Source organism: Typopeltis vanoorti, chromosome 5, assembly GCF_054136105.1.
Source record: "Typopeltis vanoorti isolate ZY-2024b chromosome 5, IOZ_Tvanoo_1.0, whole genome shotgun sequence".
NCBI lineage: Eukaryota > Metazoa > Arthropoda > Arachnida > Uropygi > Thelyphonidae > Typopeltis > Typopeltis vanoorti.
In genome coordinates, this window is record NC_143553.1 from 146,234,774 (window position 1) to 146,249,737 (window position 14,964).

The 14,964-nt window shown below is 36.1% G+C and overlaps 1 protein-coding gene across 5 annotated transcripts in view; it reads right to left on the reverse strand.

The window, feature by feature from the left end:
- The window catches only part of LOC150106916 (oxidation resistance protein 1A-like), a 324,024-nt gene that overhangs the window by 239,999 nt on the left and 69,061 nt on the right, over positions 1–14,964 (reverse strand). Inside the window, exon 1 of one of the 5 annotated variants that reach the window (XM_090393373.1) lies at positions 8,528–8,597. The exons of the other annotated variants lie outside the window; for them this stretch is intronic. Within the exon in view, the coding sequence (XP_090249499.1) occupies positions 8,528–8,592 (65 nt within the window). The 5' untranslated portion in view covers positions 8,593–8,597. Of the gene's footprint in view, positions 1–8,527; positions 8,598–14,964 lie in introns of those variants that run through there. 5 annotated transcript variants of the gene reach the window in all.

Genomic DNA, 14,964 nt, shown 5'->3' on the forward strand with positions numbered 1-14,964 from the left:
TGCTTAGTCATATGCTTACTTCTAAATAATAAAGTGACAGAAGAGTTGGATGAGGGGAAATGGCAACTCGATATTGCTAGATGTTGCAAAGTCATGTGACAAGATTCCATACAGAACTGTTACATAAATTGAGGATGAATGTAAATCTGGTAATTTAGATTACAGTGTGGCTGATGAACAGATAAAGAAGTGGCTTATGGAGCAGTTGAGTCCAAGAGAAGGGGGGTGAGCAGTGGCATACCACAAGTCTGTGGTATACATACAAATGTATATATATCAATGATATTGAAAATGATTTGACAGGAAATTTGTTTGCTGATGCTAAACTGAGAAAGCAATAGTAAATAAAAGTAATGTAGATATCCTGCAGAAGACAAAGATGAGCAGTATGGGCAAAAACAAATGGCTACTAGTTTAATGTGGCTAAGTGTAAGGTGACAGACGAAGAGATCACAATCTGTGTTCTATACTAATGGAACTGAACTACAAGAAACTAATGAGACCAGGGACTTGAGGGGCGATTGTGAACAGGGAGTTGAAATTTTGAAGGCATATCGCGAGCAGTTAGAACAGTACATCAAATTAAGTGGTTGCTGAATAATAAACTAACAAGCAAGTATAGAGAAGTTATTGTTCCCTGAGGCACATCTGGACACCCAGAATCCGCAGAGATGGAGTGGAGAGGATCAAGATGAGAGTGACAAAGATTGTGGCAGGTTCTTGGAATACTCTTGAGACTGACGGTTTATAGGCTTGACAAAAATAGCTGATAGGCGAAAAAGAGGACACGATAGAAGCATATAAATTACTAAGAGGATATTATAGGACTGATACACTGTAGACTTCAGTACATAAAAAGAAAGGAAAGTACAAGGGATCTTCACCCCTGGAAATTGCCTTTAGAAAGGGTGTTAAGGATCAGATGTTTTTTGTCAGGATGGTGGTGAATGGGTGGAATGAGTTGCCAGAGGTGGTTGTATCGGTGAATGAGTTTAAGGAGAGGTGCGATAGGTATTGTGTGAATAATGGATTTCCCGTCATGAGTGACTCCGTGGATATACCTGTATAATAATATCCGAATTGCATACATTCTATGAGACGACTAACTCGCCAATTGAAAAGCCTTTTATAAAGAGGTTCTCGTCCTAGACGAGATTCAAACAAAGCATTGTCGATCCCAATTGAATTCTTTGAGAGAGAAACAAAGTCTTATTTTTGTTCGCAAGTAGTAATGCTATACTTAAAGTTGTGTATGCCGGAAATAAAACCTAACAGGAAAAGAACAATTGGAAACCTTTTAGAGTACAGTAATGACATTCCTACTCAAGAATGTTTAGCTTACTCGTAAATTGAAAGATTCTGAACAGAATATCCATTATGGGTTACTTCAAATGCAGAAAACTTACAGATGCAAACAAATTATCTTTCAAACGTGTTTTAAAAGTACGATAGTGTAATAACAGCGATGAACTACACATGCTCAAGGGTCAATGAATAAAATGCTGTAGAAAACCGTTGTGGAAAATACGGCGATATTTCTGCATTCAGTACACCTGCCGGCAAAGGGCTATCACTAGTGCAAAGTGTGCTTTTGTGATCTACACGAAAACATTTGTTGGTTAAATGGGAAATGTTTGCTGAAACGATTAGCGAAACAAAAGTACATGAAAGATTACAAAATATTTCAGACATCACTGAATACACAGGCTACTTTCCGGTCTACCAAGATCATTATTCCATAAACTGGGATACTTTCGGTTCTTTCTTTAATCATCCACTCTTAAGTGGAACTTCACCTTATCCTCTTGTTGTTCTAAGGTTTTAAGGGGAAAAACCGTGCTTCTTATATTTTCATCGAGTTTTCGTCCATTGCATTTCACAATCTATATCCACAGCATTATTATAGTGGCTATCATTTTTTTCGGTTTTCATCATTTGTAATCCACAGAGCAGCTCTTCCTAAAGATAAATCGATTTTTTTTAAAAAGAATGTTCCGGTTTATTATCACTATTTTAAAGACTATAGAATAATTTTGTAATAAACGATAGTTATGATTATTACAAATGCCTTGAGAATTTAGGTTCTGTGGATTTATCCTGTTCTCGTAGAATGTCGATGGATAAGTATTCTACCCTTGTAACATTCACAAGGTCACGAGAGAACTTGGCACTGATACATCACATCGTCCTGGAAACTGAACTATTTACATATGATGTGGTACCCCCTTATATAAAATATCCTAACATTTATTGCTAGGCATTTTCATAGTCTAAATGCGTTTCATAATTAATACGTTCTTATTTCAAGGAAATAAAGGCTTGTATAATACTGCCCCAAATCATCTTATTTTCCTAATAAGAATCTCAACGCTGATTTTATTTAGTCACTCTTGAAAAAGATAAATCTTAAAACGGAATATGGTCTGCGCTCTCGATTCACTGAGTGTGGTTCCTTTAAATTATACATTAAAAAAATATTAATGAAACGAAATCCATTAAAATTTTGGCCAAAGTTGTATTTGACTTCCCAATTAAAATACACTTAAACAGCTGTCCCCCTTCTGAAGTTCACCATCCACTGTATGTAATAAAATTTATTACATAAACGCAGGATGGAAAGGAGATTGAATATGAAAACTGAAGAGAGGCGGGGGAAGAACACCACATTACTAATATTCTGGAAACATTTTAAAGAGCAAATAGACGAGTGTAGGGTCATAGTTCTGCGATTCTTGTTGCCAAAACAGATTCTCAAAATAGCATATGCACTTAAAATATTTTCGTTGTAAGAAAGATAAATGGATCTAAATTTAACAATCCTTCAACGATAACAGGTAATCTGAAGTAACATTTCACAAAGTGTTCAAAGACATTTAAAGAGAAATGCCAAAACGTCTTTCCTAACCTCAATCTGCACCCCCACACTACTCGCCGACTTGCTATACCAGTAAATACTACTTTTCATGTATGGGCTCGATTAAAAAAAAAATGAAAGCGAGGATACTATGTCGAGAGATTCTGTAATCAGTATTGTGGTCATGGCATTCAAGTAGAATAAGATGGTGTCATCCTCGTCCATAATATTGTTTTATATATATTATGTTAATTAATAATATATTAAATATAAAAAATATTAATCCCCAGTTGATTTTATATATATTCTTCACTGAAATCAACTGAAGTTTACTTATTTTTGTAACGAGAATTCGAACGAAAGTTGGAATTTAAATGCTTTCAAACAAGACATGAAAAACAAAAAATGATCCAAAGAAAGTTTATAATAAATTTTCCCGAATATTTCTATTAAAAGGAGCAAACTGGCAAGCGGCTTCTGGCTTGCTTTTATTCTTCTAGAGATTGAAGAATTCTTTAGATTACCTTATCGCAAAAATGTTTTTCTACTTCCATCCCGTTTCGCAAAGTGGAAGTTGGTTTTCTTTGCATATTCTAAAAACGGCAATTTTCATATAGTCCAAGGAAGCAGTTTTTCCGATCGATATATAAATTCATACAAAAAAAAACGGTAATTTTATAAAAATTTCTTCCAAACAAATGGAAGTAGTATGGTCAGAAAGTCATGTAATGCCTTATTCCCCTTTTGGTGTCTATAAACAAAAAAAAAAAAAAAAAATTAACCGCTACTGATGCAATTTCTCATTAAAAATGCGAAAATACGACTCTTGCACCAGACTGCGTGTTTTATTTGTGCGGCTGGTAATATCCCGTGAAATTCAAATTACCAAACTACCTTTCCCCATCAAAAAAAAAAAAAAGAGGTGATAAAAGTTACAAAACAGAAAGGCACTTTAAAACAACATAGGTTACCTAGGGAACCACTGAGAAATAAAAGCTGTTTTATAGTTACAAACGCTAAGACTGTAGGCCAAGAATAAATTTTTGCAAGAGCAAATCGGCGAAGAGAGCGCCTTTGCTTTCTCCCAAGTTCTATTAGTTTTCTCGTTGACTGCCAACCATTACAGATGAAACAGAAAGACAGAGCGGAAGTTGAAATTTTCTGCCTTCAGTGAAAAGTAACTTATTCCAAAAAAAAAAAAAAAAAACGATCTTCAAGTTCTTTATTTTTTTTATTTCTTTACTGAAAGAAATTCTCATTAACGTGAAGAAAGATCAGTGGGAGTCTCAGGAAGCAGTGTCTATAAATGGATATTACCAAGCAAAAAATAAGACAACGTGGCAATCGAAAACATTTTACTTGAAGGAAGATCCAGTCCTAACTTTGAAAAATTGCACTAACGTGTTTAATGTTCAAAATCAGGCCTAACTCACAGTTCGAATATTAGTGGCTATACGAAAATACTGAGATAGTCATATTCGAAATATTTCACCTTTCCAATAATTTAATCGGGTTTAAAACCGTGGGTCCTTAATTGTCAAGCATTGAATTAGATATACACAGTAGTCTGAAGTAAGGATTAGTTATTTAACATGAATCAAAGCAATAAACGCCATGTCTAAGAGCATGTTTGTCCATTTCACATGAAGCAAAAGGAATAAATTTTAAAGCTGTTCTGATAAGCAAGTTCGTAGAAAAAAAGCCTAACGCCATAGCAGGTGATATAAGGCTGAAAAAAAAAAAAAAAAAACCTAAAGTTAAAACCAACATGAAATTCTCCATCGTGAAAGTTTTCATTTAAAAGCCATTGCCTAAAAATATAAATCGGTTTACGTATGCACCGTTTACATTTTTTTGCACTTTTAACTCAACTACAGCATTTTGCGTTTTAATTTAATTTGTAAGAACAAGTATGGTATAAATAAACATTTAGAAAAGAATGGAGGTGCTTTATTAGGTTAAAGTAAGTAATTTCATCGACTCAAATTTGTTACTGTAGTTTCATGAACAAAAGAGGAAATAGACGAATATGAAATATTCCATATTTAGTTTGTGAAATCACTTATAGAACACAATTCAGGGGGAGACTACACCAGTTTGGAATAATGAATGTTACTATGATTTGCAAGAGCTACGATTAGGTTTAGTTTTAATCGCCATCGAAGCCACTATGGCTGAGGCCAGTGCATTGTCTTTAATTACGTGTATTCTGAGTCGGTCGGTTTTTCGGGATTAAAAAAAAAAAAAAAAAATCCGAATTTTAAGGTGGAAAAATCCCGTCACCATCATATGAGAAAATGGCGAACTAAATGAAAAACAAAAAGAATTTGCTTTCTTCGCTTTGACGTTTGTTGAGTGCGCTGAAAAAGCCGAAACTAGAATTATGCTAAAAAACTATTCCAGAGGTCTGAAACTCATTAAGCAAAGGTTGCTCGCATCCTAGACAGAATTCGAATTAGTCTTTCCACAACAGAAGGATGTGTCGTCTATATCTGCGGAGCTACAGAAGCTCCTTTGAAAGCAGAATTAACTCAAAATAAGTTTAAAAATCAGAATGGCGCTTTTCTAGCAAAAACTCTCGAAAACAGTAGCAAGTATTTTCTAAGAGTGAAGAATGGCTTCGCTAGAACTTAAAAAAAACATCTTTCCAAACAAAGGTCATATATGGTTTCTTTTGACAGTGCTACGAACACGATACGATACTCAAACCCCCTACGAAAATATAAAAGTAGTACCAACGGATAAGAACCACGATAACTCCGCCCAATCCCCTCCCCTCTTAGTGATATGCGTGCAGTTTCGAAAGTAATTTAACGCTATCAAAAATCTGTTAAGGAAATCTGAAGACCTATATTCCACGAGATAGCCATGCACGTTTGTACTCTGAATCATTCCGAATCATGACTGTTTCAAACTCCGAACAAGTTTCTCGAAAATGGAATAAACAGCAAGAATAATAAACACCGAGTAAACGCCAGCTGTTCTCTTTCTACCGTTATCTTTGAAATAACAGACTGATAAAGTAAACTAAAATAACCTCACATCTAGGTGAAAAATGAAATAAGAATTTTGCAATAAGATTAAAATGTTGTAACGAAATTATTTAAAAAAAAAACGCATTTAAAGTTTATGTAGGTGCCACACACATGCATGTTGGAACTCGCTGTCAAGTCATGTTTACATACATTGGTTATTCACGCCAACTTAAAATTAAACTTACTATAAAAAGAATTGATATACAGTAATATCTTTGCCTTACGACAATCCACTCAGAAGTTCAGCGACCTGACGCTGAACTTCTATGAATCAACTTAGGCGCAGTATTCGTGAATTCTATTTAGGACGTCATCGCTCGCTATATTCCTGTTTCGCTGTGAATTAACTTATTTTATTGCTAATAATGGAAGATAAAATTCAGAGTAAGTGCTGTTGCTTCCAGTGAAGACACATAAATCATTAGATACTAAAAGCGTTTCAATTTAGTGATTGTGTACCGAACACCGAAATAGGCCCAAGCTAAACTTACCTCGCAATACTGTTGTTAAAAAACAAAGTTCAGCGAAATGAAAAATGTTATACCAGTTAATTGACCATTGACGTTACTGACAGGATGGGTGAAGCACAAGTGCTTTTCATATTCCCCTTTATCTGTAAGGAGAGTTATTTGGGAATGAGAGATTTGTGAGCAATTAAGCTCGCCCTCTGAGGGCAGTAGTGTTAGCTATGATCGGTTGAGAGAAGAATAGCCTTCGGTCTTTTGTGTTTGTAGTAATCAGTCTCATTGTAATTGACAGCTTGCACGATTAGTGGGTTTCAATGTGAACTTGACTTCACGAAGAATTTTTCTGCAAGATCACGAAGAAGGGAGGAGATGTATGGAGTGCCGGTTTCTCGGTGAATTTGTGAATTTCTGATGAACCACGGTGCATCCAGGATCATCCTAAGGCATTTTTTTGGATTCTCTGTAATTTTGAAATGTTTGATCTTGAAGTGTGACTCCATGCTGGTGAGGCGTAGGTAATGACTGGACGTATTACCATCCGGTAAAGAAGCAATTTATTATGTAGGTTCAATGTGCTCTTGCGGTTGATCAATGGGTAGAGCTGAACTATGACTTTGGAAGATTTGGAGCAAATGAGATTGATGTGTTTGTTGAAAAGGAGTTTCTTATCCATCAATACCCCAAGATATTTGGTCTCTGATTGCCATGGGATCTTTTGACCAGAGAGCAGGATGTCTTCTTTGTTGCAGATCTTTCTTCTTGAAAAGATCATGGCTGAGCTTTTGAGGGGGTTTACTTGAATTCTCCAGTTGGTGAACCAGTTTGCTAGCTCATTGATACTTCCTTGGAGTCTAGTGATTGCTAGGTGAGGGCTGAGCGATCTAGCTAGAATAGCGGTATCGTCGGCATAAAGAGCCGTAGTTGTTTTTGGGTTGAGAGGAATATCTGCCATGTAAGTTGTGAAAAGTATTGGGGCCAGAAGAGAACCTTGAGGTACTCCCGCCAGGATTTTGCGCCTTGAAGAAACAATTCCGTTGAGTTTTACTTGCATGTATCTTTCATTGATATATGAATTTCACTAGTTTAATTGGGATATTGTTTTCAATTAGTATACCAGTTAATACTACAGTTTTCTCTAAACGTGACAATTTGATTGAAAAAAACTTATGGTGTTTCCTTAAACCAAACTACAGTATTCAAAATAATTTACATTTGCGAAAATTCTAAATTTTTCCTTTTTTTGTGTATCTGACGTAAATAAATATTTACGTTATTTGCGTAAATGACTGCTTAAAAAAAAAGGTTATTAAATCATTAGACAAGTGGAAAAAAGTGATAGCCGGAGTATGCCTGTAGTAACAAGAATTAGAAATCACCGATTGTCTTTTCTCTTAATCGAAATCCAATTTAGCAGCAAAGTTTAAAGATCACGGTCACGTGATCTTTTGAACTTCACATGAGAGGATATCTAAATTTAAAGTAACGTAATATATGGGCTTTACAGGAAGATTTTAAACACTTCGCGAATTTATAAAAGGCCGAGACTCCATGGCGATCATTATCCAGTTACAAAATACCTGGGTTAAAATATAGCTTTCCTAATGAAATAAATGTCAATTATGGCATTATAATGTAACTGTCAAACACTCAAATTATAACTAGAGATGCTCGAGAGGTTATCCTTTGTGCAAATTTGGTTCAAGATTATTGTCACCGATGTCGCAAGTGAATTTCAAAAAACGTCAGAACAAATGATTCCATAGAGCTTCAAAGCACAGTGGCTGATACTCAAAGGAGCTATAAAAAATGTTTTCAATTGCCCTGTTGGCTTGTAACAAACATTTAAAGCATACATTGATGTGTTTCGTTAGAAGGAATAACGAATCGAAAAGGAATTCACTTCGAACCAGTGCAAACTCCATATCTTTTAGCACAAGAATTGTCACTAAAGTGGGTATCGTACAGAATTTATCAATTACGTTTTTCTTTCAGAAGACTTACTTCTCATTTCGAAAATGAGATAACCAATCAACAATTACGTTTTCTTACATTTGGCACAACTGAGTTCTGCTTCGTTATGATTTTAGAATAAGATCAAATGCACTAAATATGACATGAAAATTCTATTTTAACATAGACACGAGGCACACAACTGCATAGCAACTACTTACAATTTCTCGCCTACTTGAAGAAGAGAGCGAACGAAGTTCTCCACTTTATTTCCTAAAGCTAACATCGCCATAGAACAAGCTTCGTGCCACTGATAGTTTGGCGAGCGGATCACCACTTTTACACTTCGTTATCTTAAGTCTCGTGACCCCAGCCAAAGTTCACTTCCAGTGGCAGATAATCTATTGTTAAAAAAAAAAAAGCAACGAAAACTGAAATCACAGAAGAAAAAGAGCAACCCATAGAATAGTATTGCTACTTATACAGTTGACGATTGCACTTTTATCGGTTACTTTACTTAGTTTTCGTAAAAACGTAGCAAGAGACTGTCAACTTATTTTTCCAGCGATTCACTATCTTGATAGATAATATTTAGTTGATAGAATAAGCACTTGTGAGAGAAAGATCTGAAAAACGGATCAGAAAATTAATCTCAGTTCTAGAAATTTTTTTTTGGTTTGGTGAAAAATTACTATTTTAATAACAGCCGAAATTCAACCCTAAGTCGAATTTTTCTTAGTTAGTTGAACGGAGAATGTGCTAGGGAAAAAAAATCGTCAGCAATGGCTGGCTCCTTAACTGAACTCCTTAATGTTTTCAAGAGCATTCGTTCCATCCCGAGGCGGATAATTCTAAGAATTTATTTTTTTGCTGAAGAGTGGAACGTGTATGTATGAATGAATAAAGATCCGTCTACTTAATGAATTGTTGTTGTCCCACATTGTTCTCCAACTCGAATGAATTTATATTTGAAAACACGTCGCTAGCTTTAGTTGCTGGTCTGGTGAGTTGAGAGTATCTACTCTCCGACTAAGAAGGCTGTGGATTCGCATCCTACTGTGTGCAGGAATGCTTGAATATGTTTAAGTGGGAGATGAATTTCACTGCTCGGTGTGAGACAACCTTACTTCTTGGAGTGGTTGTAAATCTATACTACCTTAGTTGCATGTTTGCCACAACTAGCAAGGTTTTTCGTTTATTTAACCCTTAATCCATCCAGAATACTAATAACTTTATAACCTTTCGTGATTGGGATTCACAAAAAAAAAAAAAAAATCTGTATATATGAATAAACTGAAGATTTCATATCAAAGCCCAAGAGGAACTCAATAAGTTATTGAATGACTTCAAGCTCTAATTACAGCGAAGAGAAAAGGATGCAGTAAACAAGTCTTACTACTCTTGCACATTCATTCGGAACAATGAACTGGTATGATGCTTCCTTTATCGTCTGCATATAGGAGCATATGCACGAAAGACGACAGCTCTGTGCTTCCAAAGTAGAACATTCCCGCACACTAATACGTCCCTCGTCATATTTAGATAGGATGAAACACGAGGTAACAATGGCTTTGGCATTTGACTCATGTTTACCTGCTGGTATTTCATCCGTGGCATTAATCGCTAATTGAAGAATTGAAAACCAAAATAAGATTCTAGCAAGAACAAAATCTTTTTAACTAGAATATTTATTTTTTTAAAATTAGTTGAATTTTGTTACTAAAAGATTATCACCATTGATTATGGTGATATTTTTATCTTTGCTTCTAACGAGAGAAACGTTATCATTTCGGAAACTCATACTAGCACATCAAGAGATGAGATGATTTCTCATAGGAAGTATGTAATGTTTAAAATCCGACTTCTATTTCCTCCACTCTGGGAAATCTAAAAGGGCAAAGTAAATTTCTTATGTTTCAGTGCAAACATTTAGCATTCACTAAGAATTCTCAAATACTTCCGCTCCTATCACTGATCACACATTCAGCAGGACTGAATTTTATTGAAGACAGTTACGCAGACAAATCCTTTGTGTTGGGTTATCTTTCCTTTCGATTTATTTATTTTGGGTAATCATTCTTCATCTGCTCTGATGCATTCATTTGACTTAGTTTAATATGTAAAAACAATCAGTGATTGTTTATACATGCAAGAACTAATATTTTCAGTAACAGTCAATTTTCGCGACAGCCTCCAAGTTGTTTACTGCACTGAGGTGGATCTGGTTTCAGGCCATCTGAAACCAAACCGCTCGTCGTGTTTGAAAGTTGAAACATCCAGAGAAATCTAATTACTTTCCGAGAAGGATTCCGTTTTCTGTGACCATTTTTTGCTTTTGATATTGTAAATCAATCCGATTATCCTATTCACTGAACTTCCCCATCCCCGACAGTCAAAATCAAAATATGGATTTTGATTTAAACCAAAAATGATTTTTCTTATACTAATCCACTTTCTCTGCAATAATAACTAATATTTAAGGCGTTTTTCTTAGCCATACTTCTTACGTAATTCAAATAATATTCATTGGAGAGTTAAGTGCTTATCAGAAGCATGCTCACATTGCTGTGTAGAATTGTCATTTACAGGAAAGATCGAAAATCTTTCGAAGTGATATATCGCGTTTAGCTTTTAGAATGGGAGATAGACAAGCAGGGAACTGATAAGCGATATTAGTGCAATAAATGAAACTGATAATGGTGATAACTAGGACTGCCACTATTGTGTCAATCCTAGTTCACTGTGGCGCTATTGTGTGAAAATTAGGATTGACCCCATAGTCAATCCTAATTTCGACTGTCCTCTTGTTTCCTTTGGTATTTTCCCCCTTTTAATACGGTTAAAATCCCATTCCTTATTTCTCCATACATAAAAAAAAAATCAGCTAACGCCTTTTTATTCCCGTATACGGGAGTAGGCGAGGCCATTTAGCCCTATCTAACTTTTGGAGACTGAGTGGGCAGTTCAATCTCCACTGGTACCAATTAGAGATAGATGGCCCAAGGCTATCACTAATTAGGCGGTACATAGTGAAGAGAGACGGCTCAAGTGTGCCGCCATCTCTCGTGGTCCCTAACACAATATATTTAATGTCTGAAACAATGTGGGTTCTACGGTCGATTTTCTTGAGTTTACGGAACGAAAAACCCGCTTGCCCGTGCCAGAGATCGACTAACTCGGGAACCGGTCGAAAAAAGGCTTAGAAAAATTTCCTCTAGTCGCCGACTAGACTCGAAACCAAGTCTTCCTTCGTGCGGCCAAGCGCCGTGGTGTGCAAACGCCACATCCACTGAGCTACACAGGCTCTGTTTTCTGATTTCTCCATACATATCCCAGGAATTTCATGTTTCTATGATTGTCTTCAATACTCGATTCTCTTATCCCACGCAGGACTTCATTGGTGTCTCTCTTTCTCTCTCTTCCACAAAATTGGTTTGAAAAGAAAGAACACTTAAAACTATATGAATCCCAAATCCTTCAGACCACAGTTTTGATATTTTGGATGGTGTACCCAAAACCTGCTTAAGATCGTATACAGAGGACTATCTGCTTAATAGGTGATCCCCTCCCTTTCAGAAGTATTTATTTTGCGTTCAAGTACTTTCATAGGTACTTCTCCACGGAAATGGTCGCCATTCCTTTAATCAAGTAAGAACGCAAATAGCCATTACTCAACGTCCAACACACAATTCAACTCCAAACTGACTTATAACGAACTTAATCTTGCTTCATTCAATTTACCTCTGGTTTTTTGAACAACCTTTCTCATACCATTTAACCCGATTAATATAAATGTGAACTTTTCAAAAAACATGTTAAAATTATTTTCCCGTAATACTTGCGCGCGCGCGCACATAGCGCGCTGGTGCATTCTACACCAGTGTTTCTCAACGTTTTTTGGAATATGCCCCACTAGCATAATAGTCAAGTTCTGAAAAAGTATAATATAAATATGTACATTTTCTAATTGCCCCCCACCCCGAAATATTCAAATTGCCCCTTGTGGGACGTACGTACCACGTTGAGAAACACTGTTCTACACTGTCTGTATGCCTGTAATAGACAATGCTATTATGACAAGCAATTTCAGTTTTGGTTTAAAATCGATCAACATGTAGTACCTAAGTTATGCAATGAATGGTAGTAATAGCTGAGTCACTCGAGTGGAAAATGTAAGAGTGACAGTTTCCTTTTTCATTGACAATGATATCACCTACAGTCCTTATCCAAGTAAATATACTGGAAGAAAAATCATGCTTTCGTGTGGGATGAATAAACAGTAAGGAAATGACAATCATAAAAAGGTGTTTGCAATACTAGTGACACCATTCGCTACCAAAACAATTGAATCCGGGACTGTTAAGAATATTTACTGTAAGCAGTGTTGGCTTTCACCTTAAAATGGTTCATCAAATGAATAAATGTCAAACATGTCCTAAATGGTTCAACATTTTTTCGTCATTTACTCAGTTTAAGACTGTAGTTGTGGCACTGTTTCCTTCGGGTGTGCTCCGGTTTTATCCTCACAAACAAAAATACTCACACTTGATAGTTATTTATATTCAAATAAACATAAATTGGGACAATCAGTGGAGGAGTTAATTACATTATCACACTAGATGGACTTATTTCCTGGTAAGACAAAAACAAAACGCCAATTATTATTAAATTTCATCAAGTCAGGGAGAAATTCTTTTCGCGTTTTACCAATAAAAATGGAATTATAATGAAAATCTTACTTTCGTACTTACATGGTACTTTCGTAAAAATTTAACGAGTGTTAAAAGGTTATACGTTTTATTCGATTTTTTTCCCCCTTCTGGAGATTGTTTTTACCTAATTTGCTGCTACAAACCGATTGAAGCCAGTATTGAAATAAATATTTACAGAGATATTAAATTCAAATTTCACTAATTCTTAATAGGATCGGATTAATAAGTGAAAACAAAATCAAATACCTCGATTAATTGCAGTTTTATCGCTAGAAGTTTCTTGAACATAGTTTGGAAACTTATATAAGAATTCAAAGAACGAATAGTTGCCGGCCTGGTTGTCCGAATGGTTAGCGTACCCGCTCACCGATCAATAGGTCGCTGGTTCGAATCACGCCGTGGGCATGGATGTTTGCGACTGTCTTTAGGTGGAAAATGAATTTCATTCCCCCGGTTACTGAAGGCCTGAAAAGTTCATGTTTGGTCTCAAGAGCAGGGCTTGGGACCATGTAAAGTAAATTACAAAAAATATATAAAATTGATAAAAAAATGGGGGTTAAAATCCTTAGCCTACTCCATCCCCTGGCTTCGCAACCATATGCCTGGTGAAGGAGTGTCCTAGGTTCGATTCCCGTCGACGACGTGAGGAGCTTAAGGATTTTCCTAAGCCACAGCCAAGTTAGCCGGTCTTGGGCGTGGACAGTAGGGTTTCCCACTCCCCTAGTTTATCTGGGGTTTATCATCCTGCAAGCAGGTAAACCGGCCCCGTGTACACATAGGATATAGTGCTTGGTCCCTCATTAGGAGGGACCAACCGGTCCTTGGGGGGGGGGGCTGTCGAGGAACGGGGAAACCCCACAATAAATAAAGTAATAACCTTTCGTGTGTAGTAACAACCACAAAAAAAAGTTAAGCAAAGTTTAAACAGACTTAACTTATACATATCTCCATTTATTGTACTAAGATGCCATCATTTTAATCAATAAAAGTGACAGCAAAATCTTTCAACCTATTGATTTAAATAAATTTATTTTCTATTTTATGAAGTATCGAAATAGTTCAAATTAAGTCAGTTTCCCAACAGCATGAGCTACTGACATCCTTTATCACAGCAATTAAACCTAGATCCATTTTTTGTGGAAGTTTATTAATAATTTGCGCTTGTCTACCATTTCGTCAATAAAATAAACAGTCCGACTGAATCCAAAAATTAAGAGGACAAATTTAAAACTCCCAAACGATATTTCGTTAAATATTTATCAGAGAGCAAACAGACAAAAATGGATCTACACCTTCTGTCCAAAAAGAAACCAAACTATTCATAGAAAATCAAACATAGGTCAATTATAATTATTCAAATCATTTATTTCAATCAATATACTCTCCCTCAGCCTTCGATGAAGCGTTTGGCACGGTCAATTAATTCGTTAAATGAGTTTTTTATATCGGTTTTTGGGTTGTGGATCGTGGTTACTGTCGCTTGAACGTTTTCAATGGTGTCGTATCGCTTTCCTTACATCGGCAAATGAGGTCGGAGAAAGCGAAAGAAGTCACAGGGTGCAAAATCAGTTGAATACGGGGAGTGATCAAATACACAAACTTGGTTTTTGCTCAAAAACTGTCTCGCAATGTTCGAACGATGAGTGCAAAAATGACCAGTTGCCTGCATCACGATATTCAAACCGCGCGACGAATTCTCGCTATTAATCGCTTCAAAATTTCGAGATAAAACTCGCCATTGACCGTTTGGCCAGGCGGAATGAATTTTTTGTGGATAATGCCCTTGGAATCGTAGAAACAAATCAGCATTGTCTTTACTTTCGACTTCTCCAAACGACGTTTTTTCGGATACCCCTCTTCTGGTGGTCTCACTCGGCACTCTGGTGCTTTGTTTCGGGCTTGTACTCAAAACACCACGTTTCGTCACCAGTAACGATCGTTTCAAG